This window comes from Xenopus tropicalis, chromosome 9 (assembly GCF_000004195.4).
Source record: "Xenopus tropicalis strain Nigerian chromosome 9, UCB_Xtro_10.0, whole genome shotgun sequence".
Taxonomy (NCBI): Eukaryota; Metazoa; Chordata; class Amphibia; order Anura; family Pipidae; genus Xenopus; species Xenopus tropicalis.
Window position 1 is genome coordinate 77,232,158 of NC_030685.2, and position 14,989 is coordinate 77,247,146.

Genomic DNA, 14,989 nt, shown 5'->3' on the forward strand with positions numbered 1-14,989 from the left:
CCCGAGAAAAACAAATTAACTAATTGGTTAGAGACGTTACTGCCCAGGGACAGTAGATGAGCCCATTGTCATATTCAGCTACTGAAAGAGAGTGGTGGGGGGGGGGGGGGGGGCATAGAGGCTTCAACGTTAGCTGCGGCCTCTCCATACAGGGTTGATGACTTATGGCCATGGTGCCAAAATGACAAATATCTTGCCAGGAACCTGCTGGACAGGTTGGAAAGTTCTATTGGGCAAGGAGAGATCTATATTGGCCCTTGTTTGAGGGCTAAAGGATGGGATCAGCCAGATCTGGCTCTTCACTTGGGTAAAGAGTTGTAGTTCCGCAAGCAGAAGGCTGTGGGTTTTCCTATAAAAGATATATATGACTGTGTTTCCCCCTCACACTTGGCCAATCAGGTTAAACATCTCTGGGACCATTTCTATTGTTTTCCTCCTCTGAAGCATTTGCTGTTCCTCGAGTTCCTTCTCTCCAGGGAAAAACCCAACTATTTCGGGATCCAGTCAAATCCTGGAACTTTATTGCAGGATTATCATTTGGCTTAACATTTAGCGTTCATTTAGGAACCCCTGAAATCATGTGACTACAGCTCTGAACAGCTGATTGTGCCTGAGAAATTTGTGGATGTGACTGTCACAAAGACACCAAAGCAAAGTCTTCTCACGTTGCGTGACGTTCCTCTAGGCTTTGATGAATGCCTCCAATCTGTTGGGGAAATGTTATTGAGATCGAGCTAATGGAGGTCTCTACCTAGAGAAATCTGCCTCTTAGAAGCTGCACATTTTAGGTTAGTGATGAACTGCACCCCCAGGTCAAGACTGATCAGGGTGTGGCCTATAGCATAGAGCGTCATTTTGGCATCTTACTGCCAATAGATTATAAAATAAATATAGCGTTCTAGGTGGCACTATATGTGACTACATTAGTGCCACCTAGAACGCTATATTTATTCTGCAGAAAGCTTTACCATACCTGAGTAACCAGCCCTAGAAGCTCCATCTTTTTTTTAAGATAGTGGCTGCCATTTTAGCTTGGTCTCAGCAGCTTCTGTGTTGCAGGTCTGGCTGCTGGTAGCTCGGATTACAGCAGTTGAGAGGGGGAGAGAGAGATGATGGATGGGGGAGAGAGGAGCAAATTGAGCAGACTCATGAAGGATTTTTCTGAGAGAAGGAAGTCAGATACCCTAAGAACATGTATACACAAAAGAAGACAAGAAATCCTGTGTTTCTTTTGATAGAGGACTCTGTGCAGTGTTTCTGTGATAAAGCTTACCTAGTTTTTACCTTTCCTTCTCCTTCTTCCTAACTAACTCTCCTCCAATCTCATGTTGGAATTCCAAAATCTCATCAACTGAGAAACTTGGACATTCTGGAATAGTCTGCACCTCCGGGTGTAGTTCCACTCCTCTAAACTAATATTAAAATCTGACTTGTAACTACAATGAAGATTTGCCATCCAACGACTGTAGCAAAGTACGTTTTCATCCCTGAAGGTAAAATGACTAAAACCTTCATCTGATCGATCTTTGTAGCATTTGATGAAACCTCGTGGTGTTTAAAGTCATGTGACTATTTTTTATGGGCCAAAAATAATGTCGTTCTTGTATTTCAGGTTTGAGTTCACCCACAGACTTCGAGCTACTCATAGAGCAACATTTACTAACCATCTTTTTTTTCCCGATTTGGATTTTTAGCACTAAAAGTCGTGACTTTTTTGAGATTTACTATGCGTCCAAACAGCTAAAAATCCAAATCCAACAATTTGTCAGCTAAAACTTGCCGAAATTGTGTAGAAGTCGATGACAGATGTCCCTTCCCTGGAAGATCCTTCTTTTGCTTCAAAACTCCAGAGGTTTCAGATTTTTGACACTGTTTTTTGTGCAACAATTCGAAAAAAAAGTCACAGTCAGAAAATTCAAGATCTCCATGACTTTTCTCAACTTTTTCAGTTCAGAATTTTCAGTAAATGTATGACGTTCGTACAAATAAGTGTATCCGAATTTTTTTTAAAAAATGAGCAATGTTACAGGTTTAGTAAATGTGCCCCAAAGTGTTCTCGATGACTTCAGTTGCAGGCGCTACAGGACCAGGACTATATAATTCTGCCATAATTAGCAGTGCCATACTGCTGGCCATACAGGTGGTACAGCCAACTCAATGGGGGGGAATTCACAAAAGTGCTGATATTGAGACAAAATAAAAGTGGAGATAGATTTGTCGGATTTTCCACCTAATTCACAAACCTCTATCTCCACTTTTGTGAATTTGTCTTTTAAACAGTTTTGAGATTTTGCCATTTTCCATTTTTTTTTATGAATTTGCCTTTAGCTGTTAGTTAATGTGTCGGTGCCACCAAACCCAGTCCCACAGCTACAGGAGCCTCGGGGGAAGGATTTTACCTGCAGGATTTTGCATTTCATTTGCCATTTGCCATTTCACTTTGGGAGCATTTCCTGAGGGGTAATTTTAGTTTGCCCAGGGAAACTATACATCATTTTTTCAGGACAATCTGGGCTTTCAAATGTTTTCTATATTTCTGTGTAATTCCACTTCTGTAACAAGATTTAAGGGTCTAAATACCGTCTTCTCTAGCCCCTACTCATTACTGGGCAGCAGCAATCCAGCCCCCTCCCCAACGTGCCCAGCGAAAAGGGGCCCAACAGAACTAGGGCCCAGCGGGTTTTTATCCAGTGCCCTGTTGGGCCAGTCCAACCTTGTACCCCAATATCCCAGTTTGGGTGCCAGTGTGTATGTGCTGTTTGCTGATCACCAAGATGGCGGCTTTTTTGTGAATCTGGAGAAAGTGTTTTCCACCAGTTTTTCCACCACCTTTACTCCAAAAAAGGGGCTCTCTCCACATTTGTGAATTCCCCCCAATATCTATGCACCGTGGATCGACCAATCATCGATCAGACAAGTTTGAAAATGTAATTCCTTGATGCAACGTATCAGCCGGTGTATGGAAGCGAGGAGGAGCTGCAGTTCTCATTGTTCCCCAGACAATCAGAACACTTACAAACCAGCCCCGAACTGGCAGTCTGTGGCTACTGGTATATGCCAGAGGGGCTGCTGTTAGATGCCATAGACGGTCACTATTTATTGGGTTGCTGTGGGGGGGCTGTTGTGCCTCTGTGTACTTGGAATGCCAGGGCCTAGTGTGAATCCCAATCTGAACCTGTTGGAAAACCCTACCATGTACGACCCCTCGTACAATATCCGCCCATTTGGACAGATGACCGTAACAGCCGGCTGGAGGGAAGATCGAGGAAAAGAAACCGTTTCCGACGTTAGGAAAGAAGAGACACAGTTCAAGATTCACAATATTATGTTCACTTTTTTATTTCATATTTTTTTTTCGTAGTTTTGTTTTTGGTGGGGATAGCATACATGTTTTATTTGTACAATATTTAACAATCACTTTATCCAGGGCTTTTTTTTTATTTATGTTTTTATTTTCCGTAGATCGCTTGCGGCAAAATCGCAAGTCAGAAACTGACAGTAGTACAGCATCCTGTGCCCAAACACCGACAGAAACACAGAGTCCAAGCTAAAAGAATTGCTTACCGACAGGTGAGAGGTAACAGATTATATATATATATATATTTATATATATGGACTGAGAAACTGCATAAAAACCTACTTTGCTGGTTGAATATCTGAGGTAAAAGATGTTCGGTTGAGCGGCGCCTTCCCTGCGCCGCAATGAAACCATAAATAAAACTTCTGCATATTTATTTACCAAATGCGTAGAATAAAAAAATCCGTAGAAAGTTTTTTTAAGTCTAACAGATTGGAAAACATCAGCAACTGGAAAAAATTCGTAGTCGGCAAATGAAAACTGGCAGTTTGTGTGGTCGAGCTCTTGCCCTCAATTACATTCAGTACATGTCTCAAGGCAGATAACGGGGGGCCACGGAATTGGGCCGACGGTATGAAATGTACATCTGGGCTGTAGCTTTAAAAATGGCCGCCGTTTAAAGGGACAGTGGATATAAAATACAAGCTCAGATCTTAGCCGTACTGTCGCTTTAAAGGGGCGTAGCCTTTCATGATAACCTGTGTGATTGGTTTATATTTCCTATTGAACTGGAATTGATCGCTGAGAATGGAGCAGATAGAATCCCGAGGTTTGAAGTTACAAATAAGTCGCCATTGAGCTACGAGACTGAGTAGAGGAAATACTCTAGCCAAGAAATGTCTAACTGGGGCCTTCCAGCCTGGGGGCGGAGACTGGGATTTGCAAATGGATAGAACACCAAGTTGTTCCCATACTTTTAACCCCACCCAGAGTGCAAGAGATGCCAATCCTACAGCCCCCTCGCTGTTACGACTCCCAGTCAGACGCCCTATAGAAACCACCCATTGTTGCTACTCAGTACCACTGATCAACATACCAGATACCACCACAAATGTCAAAATGCTCGTAGGGACCTCTGCAGAAGGACCTTGTAAAGCATCAGTGGCAGATGACTTGGCAGCATCCAATCAGAATTCTGCATGTGTCAAAGGCCAACTATACTGACGCACTTACAAAAATATCCATCATTTTTTTTATTGGTTTATTGATGATTTCCTGGAGACGATACCGATATGCAAAATGGCCTCCGGGATGAGCAGAAAAGGGGGTGTAGATCATCAGTGCTTAAATCTATTTTGGAACCTCGGCCTCGAGTAGACAGGGCAATACTTGCACCTCTATGGCCTCATTCTGAAAGAGCCACGCCCCCTCTTCAGTCATGCCGGTCGACTGCCACCAAGGAATAAACAAGGAATAAAAGGCATACTTGCTGCCCCCTACAGTGCACGGGGGGGGGGTCCCTAATACTAGTCTCTAATACTTTATGCAGACAAAGGGTCGCTGGGAAGGGAACACTCGGGAACATGCACCATTTCTACCAAGATGGGGGCGAGTGGAATCAACGCATTTACTATTTCCAAACATGGGGTGCAAATGCCGGTTAAACCACCAGTGCTAAATAGGGGGCAGACATGGAGGGCTGTTTCCACTAAGAGATTAAATATCTTACGAAGTTGGGAGGCAGTTGGCCAAACCGTCACTAGAAAGCTGCATTATACGGAGGTCCAGACCCCCTACTATGGAACAGCCCAAGGCTGCAGATCTTGCTGGACTAAAATGGTAACATTTCCCTTTAAATGGGAGGGTCTGTGAAATCAAAATGGCTGCCTACATACTTTCAGCTTGCAAAGGGGTTGAAGTATGAAATAATAAGCAGTTATGGGTGTTTTTGTTATCTATGTACAAGGTTTAGTCCCCCATCACCCAAGGGCCCCCCCTTGGCCTTTCATATTTCCTACTCATGGAAGTCTTGGGGTATCTTCCTTATGCATACAGGGGGGTGTAAAATAGCACTTCCGTGGGTTGATGGGGTTTTTTTTTTTTTTTAATTTGGGTACAAACGACACATATGTGTGTGACTCCTCTTTAGATATTTCTTCATTTGGGTAAAGATTACGACTCCCCTTTTCCTACTCAGAGTAGAAAATGATTGGACGGAGACCCAGGGCAGAAATAGCAAAATAAAGGGAAATTCCAATTTAAAAACACAATTGAGAAATAATTCTCACCCTTCAATATCCCCCTGGATTAGAGCCGGTGAGTTGTTCCCAGAGAATAAGTGCATATTAGAAGTAAAACAAACGTAGTGTTATGTTTGTAATGGTCTAGTAACCAACGGCAACCAACAACTTTCATTTCCATTCCTATTGGTTACTCAACCAGGGCAAACTCTGCTCGTGTCTCTGGTAGCGTTACTGCCTGTTCTAACTGCCCGTCGGAACGTTCCACACTCACAGTACGTTCCTGATCAATAAAAAAAATCTTAAAAATGAAGAAAAAAAAAAAAATTTCCTGCATTGAAACGGAGAGAAATGTAATATAATACTGGCGAGCGGAGGCTTCACTGTAAAGAAGTTTCAGAAATAAAAAAAGAAGAATTTGACTTTGGCATGTACAATGATTCCGCCATTCTGAGACTTTGGCACCTATTTCTACTGCCAATCAATGACGTTTAAACAGGATTTACTACATTTACAAATTCCTCAGAATTTCCCCAAACTCCTCCCCTTTTTATCCATAAGGGGGCAGTCTTAATATATTCGAAGCTAAAAGTCCTGGCCTGTGAGTTGCAAGCGGGTGTTGTTTATCTTCGGCTCAGCAACTTATAGGTCAAACAATAAAGACTGTCAATCCATTGAACCAAAAGATCGGTTGGATAAGGGGCTGTTTCTCTCTCTGCCCAGCTCTAGGGTGGTAGAGCATGGGTCACGGCCCACAGGAAGTCTCCTCCCCCCTAGGCCCAAAAATACCTTCAGTGGGTTTAATGTAAGTTACCATGGGTAAAACATCAATTTGAATTATGTGCGATTGCGCAACGGATATGTTTTACCCATGGTCACTTACATTAAACCCCCTATGAAGGTATTTTTGGGCCTAGGGGGAGGAGACTTCCTGTGGGCGGTGAAAGCTTTTAAGGGGCTTCGTAGCCCGCAGGAGAGGAGATTTCCCACCAGCATACCATGTGCAATCACCCTAAAACTGTCCCTTGTCAGCTCCACAGAAGCACATTCTAAGGGGGTTTAGTTCTAAAGTTATTCCACACTATCTTGCAATACCACTTTCCACCACTATGGGCATAAAAAAAATACTGACATCAGAAATGGAATAACTTTTGAACAAAAGCCCCTCTTTCGTATCATAAAACTATAACAGCTCTACAATATACACATTTCAAGATCAAACAGATACTTCCCCTTTAAAATTTAAAGGGGATGTGAACCTCAAAAAAACAAAATGTTCCCTAAGGAAAGTAAATGAAGTTCTGATCAACTTTCTAATATATATTCATTAAAAATTTCCAGCCGTTTCCAAGTTATTGTTAAATGTAATTGAAATTGAAAACAGCGTCTCTTCCGCCATTACTGTTCCTTGCTTCTACAATGCTTTCAACAGCAATAACCTTAGAACGGCTGGAAATTTTTAATGAGTGTATATTGGAAATTTGTTTAGAATCGCATTCTCTTTCATTTGGCAACATTTTAGTTTTGGGTCTACATCCCCTTTAACAACGTCAATTTTTTTTTTTGTCCAGGGACGCAAATACATATATTACACTGCAGAGAAGTCCACACCAATGCCATTTTCCAGTCCATATGTAAAAGCAGTTAATTTATTTTTCTCATATCCATCGTTAGCCCCACGCTAACAGTTGGTTACACCTCTAAATAGGAATTGCATATTCGAGGGTAATACATTTTATTTTTTTTCTAATTTTCCCTGATTAACGGCAACATCTGAAATTTGAAAGTTTGCCAACGCAAAGCCCAGTAAGTCACAGACAGTGAATGTCGAGCAGACAAGAGCAGCGATGCGGCGGCGTGCCGCAGTTTACTCTTAATATGTAGTGAGGGATTGTGGGTAATGACATTTCCTGAGGTGACCCTGAAACGGCGGTGCGGTCCGTCCTGTATGGGCTACAGAACACAGAGCTGAAGCGGCACGTACATAAATATTCACTATATGAACTGAGTGTTCCAGTGTTAGCGCTCACAAAGATACAGAAATCATTAAAAAAAAAGACAAAATTAAAAAAAAAAAAAAAAAAAAAGAACATGCGTATAATTTTCAGTTACTTCTCAGACACAGCAAACCTATATAGTACTTTAGTAAAACGACGGCAATGTAATCATTTGGGGGAGGGGTCAGAGATATAACAAAATAAGCCGTGACTACATCGGGGGTATCAATCTGAATCCACCGGTTCCTCAAATTCAAGTGGTCAGATTTTCCCAGGGAGCTACGATTCCTATTACCCAAAATCCCTGAGTGAAATGCCCCATTGTTTTGGTTGGAGGAGGCCCTCCTATTGAATTCATCAGCAGATGTTATACCTCCCAACGGCTCCCTGTTACGGCAGGACAGCTCTGCAGGGGCGGGGTTGTAAAGAAACTAGGCTGGGGTGGGGCTAGTCTAATCCTAGGCGTGGCCTAAATTATTCCAATAGTTAAAATGGGGGATGCTGGGAGGTATGCCGATGGTGGTGCGGAATCTCTAACTGGAGAAACTGGCTTTGGGCATGTCGATTTCACACTGTGATTCCAGGTAAGCGGCTCCCTCTGAAGGAAACGGAATCCACGACCCCCCAACCATAGTAACGATGAGTAACATACCATTAGCGTGTTGCCCTCCTGCTGTTACATACTACCCCCGACCATGCATGCAGAGACCTGAAGGCCAAAATACTGGGTCGTGTTATTATTATTCCTGGGTAAAGAGACCCCACCAATCAGATTAGGGCAGAGAAGGCATTTGCCCGGGGCCCAACCATCACGAGGGCCACTTAGAGAATAATGTTGCCATAAGCTCAAAGGACATATTACATATTGTAACAGTTGTTCAACGTTTTAGTAAATACACGTATATTGCCCATGGCTTAATCCTAACTCCTCCCCCCCAAAAAAAGCTTAACCTCAGTAAATATCTTCCTGTCTGAAACAGCACAAAAGGGATGCCCCGCCTCCTGACACTCTGGAGAAAACAGAAAGAACGGGTGCAGGCAGAATGGTTGGACCCGTGGTGAGCTTTGCTACACGTGTTAAGCATGTAGGTCAGCCATCACAGGAACTACCAGGTTGTGATTGGCTGCATCCTAGGCCCCTACCACACATGACCCCCAGAGGCAGCAGACAGCAGAAGCTTGCTTATTGTTACAATAGACACATAAGAGACATGCCTCAGCCCACCCAGAATCTATACAGTGCAGGGGGGGGGATAGTGGTGCCCCTCCAAATGTAACCCAATAAACCAATGACTGGGACAGCAAGTCTTTCATGGTGGGAAGGTTCCACGTCATGGGAACCTCCCTTTACTGCCTTGCTGCGCCGATCATTCCATCTATCGGATTATTATCTGATTAGACGCCAACAGAATGGGTCGCGTTAGTCAACAGAAGTCTCCGTAGTAATAAATAAGGCCGAATCTAAAAACACCAGTCTTAAGTTTCCCTTATTCCCGAGGAGGGTTCGGAATACTCCGCCGACACGCCGGACTGCGGCAAGAAGGCCGAATGCACTACCCAACTCCTCCACTAGTCAAAAACAAAAATGGTTTCAGCGTAGCTTACCCTTTAAAAATCGAACAACTGAATTTTGGCAATACAGCAATAAAAAAAAAAAACGATAAAAAGGGGGTGGATTTATTCTTCGAATTTCTTAGTGTTTTCCGCGGTATCGGAGAATTTCGTGAGAAGGTGGAGCTGAGGTATACCTTGTTGAGGGAGGTTACAGTCTGCTTGGAAGCCTCTTTTAATATATCCCACGTTGATTACTTTAGGGTTTATATACACGGAACAGCAGCACACGGAACATTCACAAGCTGTGTCATGATGACGTTACAATAGTCATTGAGAGAAACACAACGGCAAATGCAATAAAAACAGTTACCCTTTAAATCTGAAATGAAATGCTTTGATTTAAAAAAAAAAAAAAAAACGTAGCAGTAGTTCACGTAATATTAGTCTTTTTGTCTGACGTGTTTTAAAAACAAAAAACGGGTGTCAGTTTATTAGGTTCGTGTTTCTTCATTGTTTCTTTCATTCCTTTTCGATTGATTTTGTCGATAAAAACCCGCGGCGAGTCCTTCGGGGCGTTTGCGTGGAATGAAACAAGTCTCCGGGTTGTAAGAGTCGTCGGTGGGGCGTCCAAACGGGACGATCTGCAAAAGAGCAACCCCCCCGCCTCCATTCACGCGGACCTTTGCCGGTTTATATCATTTTCATTAGGCAGAAGTTCCCCTTTAGCTTAGCAGCTCTGCGCCAGAGTCCGGTTGGTCTGGGTAACCACGACCGAGGGGTATCATAGGCTCGATTCCTTGGGCGGAAAGTCCACGTTTGTCACCATCGTGACCACTGTGACAATGTCCTCGGTTGTGATAATGTTTGTGAGTTTTTGCATTTGAATGATTCGCTCTTCGACGCAGCCGGCCGACAACCGGGCTTCCGCGTCGTGATCCCAGCACTCCTCTATGGTTTCGCAGAGCATCGCCATTCCCTGGGGGAAAGGAAAAGACAAAAGGTTGGAAGTCATTTGGTTACGGACTGTGGCGAGGCTGCCGTGTATGGCATGTTGGGACAGATATTCCTTATTGCACCGCGGGGCATATTTATATAGGGGGTAATATAACTATATAGGGGGTAAAAGCGGCTAGTTATAAATGAATGCCATGAATATGAAATAGGAGCCCAGTATGGCTAAAGGTTCCCATACACAGGCCGATTCTAGCTGCCGATATGGGCCCCTTAGACCAATTCGGCAGCTAATTGGCCCGTGTATGGGGACTACAGGCGGGCCTGCCCGACTGATATCTGGCCTGAAATCGGTCAGATCTCGATCAGGCAGGTTAGAAAATCTAGTCGGATCAGGGACCGCATCGGCTTGTTGATGGGGTCCCCAGACCGACTTTTCCTATACCCGTCATTGTAATTTAGCCTGGTTTCTCCCAATATCACCCACCTGTAGGTCGGGGATATCGGGAGAAGATCTGCTCGCTTGACGACATCACCAAGCGAGCGGATCTGAAGGTGTATGGCCACCTTAATGCCTAAAATAACACCATTATTAACCACATTGAATTCAACTGGCAAATGAAATTTCAGCATTGCAGTATTGTGCAAAACACCCCTTTCTACCCCAGAATTTACTCCTCTATTGTTATCTCCTCCCCTGTAACTTCTGCTTCCTGCTATGTAACTGCAACTTCCTTTATTGTAGGGATAAACAGAATCCAGGATTCGCTTCGGGATTCGGCCAAGATTCTGCCTTTCTCAGTAGGATTTAAATTAGGATTTGGCTCAGGATTCGGGGGTTTGGCCAAATCTGAAAATAGTGGATTTGGTGCATCCCTACTTTATTATAACCCTTTCCCTTAAGCCCCTCCCATATAACAACCTGCCTTCCTTCCCTTGTCACTGCTTGCTCTGTCTCTCACTCTGTTTTGCCTTCAAGTTTCCTAAAAAAAGAAACAAAAACGGCTTCTCTCTACTCCTCATCTCTTTTCAGCTGGTTCCGACTCCTGAGTGTTGGACGGCATGGAGTCAGGAGAATATTACACACACCGGGTTCCGGGGGACACTTACAGCATGTTTCTGCCAGCACTCCCTTAAGATGGGTCTTTTCTTTTTGTGCACTACCACTTCCTGCATGTCTTCCAGAGATGGGTGCTGCCCAACTTCTTCTTCAAAAGGTAACATGTACTCATCGACTGGACCTGAGGGGGGGGGGGGGGGGGAGAAGGGATATATTCAGAGGTTACAATAAGTGCAATAACAAAGGTTTGGGCCGGTCAAATTTGACTTCACACAGAGTAAGTGACAGCCATTAGGGGCCTGTTATACACACAGCATAGGGTATAGGGATTTCCTTTGGATTAGACTTATGTCAGGCCCCCAACTGAGGGCTAGCATTTGGGCAGAGCCCTTATTAGCCAATAACAAGGTAATAAATAGTCCAAGGGCACCCAATAAATCTTCATCTCCAAATGCCACCCTAATTAGCCTTCTGGTTGGGTGTCCATTTGTAAACACCAGCACTTTCCCATCTCTGAGTCAATTTTATTTTATGCCCCCACCATTATTCATTAAAGGGAGACTGCCCGGCCGCTGTACCTAGGGGAAATTGTGTATGTTGGGGAAGTTGGATGAACGGATACAAACACTCACCATCCGAGGCAGTGCACCTCGACGCCAGCTCCCAGAGTACTAAGCCAAAGGCATACATGTCTATCCTTAAAAAGGCATCTCTCTGGAAATTGATAGCACCTTCTAACACCTCGGGGGCCATGTACCTGCGGGTTCCGACCTGGACAAGGTAAAAGAAAAGGCCACAGTTCATACTAATACTGTATAGCTGCGTATGGAAGTGCCGGAGTCCTGGGAGCCAATGTGTGGGGTATATATTGCATATTGCAGAGAGTGCTATATACCCATAGGCCTCAAGCTTACCTGGCCGTGAGTGTCCCCTGCAGATTTCCCAGCTTCGAACTTTAAGGCGAGGCCGAAATCTGCTATACAGGCTGTCAGGCTGTTTTTTAGGAGAATGTTTTTGCTTTTGATATCCCTATACAGAAAGAGAAAATGATAGATATATATATTAAAGCCACACTGCTATAGGCAGATACCAAGTGCCTATTCCATATCCAGGGGAGTGTATGAGAGGAGCGTACCTATGCGCCACCGCAGGCTTGTGTCCATCCTTCAGCCCCGGGATATCTTCGTGGAGGTAAGCTAAGCCCCTGGCCATTGTCTCAGCGATGTGGCACAGCTCATTCCAAGACACCACGTTGGCTTTCAGATAGTCAGTGAGGGAGCCCTGTGGGGATAAGGAGCTTTATCAGATCAACAGATCAGCAGTAGGGGCTTTTATTTTTTCCTGTGCAGCTGTCATAGGATTGGTTGCTAGGGCTTAATTACCCTAACAACCAGGCAGCAGTAAGGAAGTCAGAAAAGAAGATGAATTATAGAGGGCCTGAATTGAAACAACAACAAAAAAAGGCAGTTTAAAATCAGAATATCCATACATTTTAAAATTAAAACCCTTATATTCCATTTGTTTTTGTTTGACATTTGCCTGCTGGGGTCAGTGACCCTGACAACCAGACAGCATTTCAGTTGTAGGCCAAAGCGAGGCAGGATAGGAAGATGAATCGTATAAAACCAAAGAAATGAAGAGCAACTGGTTGCAACTGATCCTGCTACATCATACTACACATTTATTTAATGGCACGCTTCCCCTTTAAGGCAGCAGACGTTCAGTAGTTACATTACAGCCATTGTTAGGGGCCCATTAAACAGGACACAAGGGCAAAGGAATCCTATTCTAAGGGCAAGCTCACCTTTTCATGGAAAGCAGTAATTAACCACAGATCCGTGTCGAGGTTGGTGCCGCGCTTTTCGGCGCCGATGAACTGCAGGATATTCTCGTGCTTCATCCCAGGGAGGTTGTAGATTTCATACTCATTTTGCCAAGACAGTTTATCCTTTAAACGGAAAACAAAAGACGTGGCTGTAAATGCATGAGTACAAACCCACTCGCACACTAAGTAACCTATTGTTTCTCCTACTCTCATGTAACTGGAGGAGTCCCAAGCCGGACTTGGATTTCTTACTATTGAGTGCTATTCTGATACCTACTGGGAGCTGCTATCTTGCTCCCTTCCCATTGTTCTGCTGATTGGCTGCTGGGGGTGGGGGGATATCACTCCAACTTGCAGCGCAGCAGTAATGTGTGAGTGAAGTTTATCAGAGCACAGGTCATTTCCAGGCTGTGGCACCCTGGAAATGAAGAATATGGCTAGCCCCATGTGAAAAAGTTCCTCCCTTTCCCCAGCTGCTGCTCGCATCACAGGCTTACAGATAAGGAGGAGTTCATTGCATTATGGTCTGGCAAAATTCATTAACCCACAATTGCTTTGATGAACCAGGGAGGAGGGGGATCGAGTTAGAAATGAATAGTTTTGTTACTGACACTGTTCTGCATGGTGTAGAGGACAAATAAGAGGGAAAGCATAATGATAGGCTAGTAAGTCTCTCCAATCAGAAGAAAGCACTGTATAAGCACACCAGCACTTACCTGTATTGGGAATATCTTGACAGCTACGGTTTCATTTAATAACTGGGCTTTCCACACGCAGCCGAACCTCCCTCTGGCTTTTACCTCCAGCAGCTGCAATGGCTTTAATCCCAGCAGAGGAGACGGAGGAGGGGGGCCTGGATCCTAAAGGGAAACAAGTCAGAGAAATGGCTTTATACACCGGACGAGGCAGCCACAACGACTGCTTTGACAGGGTAACCTCATCTGCAGTCTGGAATAAAAGTGCCATCTTATGAACAAAAATGGTGGCATAGTTGCTCAGCTTTGCCAAGCAATAACCTTTACGCCACATTTCTTTCAGATACTTATTGTATTTGATAAGAACTTTAGCTCTTGATAAATCATTGATATATATATATATGAAGCATCGTCAGTCACCTGATCTGGCCCTGGTACATTGTGCGACATTCAGCAAACAATGGCATTGGCATAATAAAGCTGCAGGCAGAAGGGTTAATGGGCACAGAGAAAGAACTCAACTCTATACACTATAAGCAATAAAGTGCTACAAACCACTGCAATTATTTAATAAATATATGTATATATATTCTATTGCCTTGGCTGGGGACTGCATGCACAGTTACTGCACTACCAATGTATAGCCACAAGGTGGCGCTGTGATATGCAGAACTGATCCAGATGGGATACAGATAGGAAGAGCAATAGGGCAGCTCACAGACTGTACATTTCCCACTATTTATTAGTATATCTGGGCATACTACAGCCATACTGTAATAACATGTAGCCCTGAAAGTTGAGAGTTGCAGTTCTATGAGCTACTGCTTGGATATTATTTTTCACCAGATACGCATGTTTATGTCGATACATATTTATTTATAGAAATAACCCGAGCACATGATAAAGTGAGAGCAAATAAAAGCGCATTACTGTATGAGCTGCGTGTAGCTGCCGGCGCTGTGCTTGGCAGGGAGCACACAGGCGGCCATGGAAGTGCAGGTTATAGAAATATACTATAAATAAAAATAAAGCATGCACATGGATGCAATGGGTTAAATAAATAAAATAAAAAGTAGAAAAAAATTCCATAAATCAAACCAAATGATGCAGGGGCAAGCAACAAGGCCTCTTACCTCTATCATAATGTGAAAGGCGTGCTTGGGAAGAGAAACACACAGGCAACACAAATTACTGTTTGGACCCATAAAGGAAATTCTATTTGCACCCACAGAAATGGGCACCCTGCCTACAACCCATGGTGCTGCCCCTCTCCATATAAACTGTGCCTGGCACAACCTGGGCACCAAGCTGACAGCAGAACCATAATACAGTATTGCCTTCTTTTCCCAATACATTATTGTGCACTTCT

The 14,989-nt window shown here is 43.9% G+C and overlaps 1 protein-coding gene across 2 annotated transcripts in view; it reads right to left on the reverse strand.

Moving 5' to 3' along the window:
* Positions 1-4,263: 4,263 nt before the first annotated feature.
* The window catches only part of acvr2a (activin A receptor type 2A), a 52,660-nt gene continuing 41,934 nt past the window's right edge, over positions 4,264-14,989 (reverse strand). Inside the window, exons 5-12 of one of the 2 annotated variants that reach the window (XM_018097055.2) lie at positions 14,754-14,777; positions 13,642-13,785; positions 12,905-13,048; positions 12,236-12,381; positions 12,015-12,129; positions 11,733-11,871; positions 11,151-11,281; positions 4,264-10,065 (exon numbers count right to left, since the gene is read on the reverse strand). In XM_018097055.2, the coding sequence (XP_017952544.1) occupies positions 9,871-10,065; positions 11,151-11,281; positions 11,733-11,871; positions 12,015-12,129; positions 12,236-12,381; positions 12,905-13,048; positions 13,642-13,785; positions 14,754-14,777 (1,038 nt within the window). In that variant the 3' untranslated portion in view covers positions 4,264-9,870. 2 annotated transcript variants of the gene reach the window in all.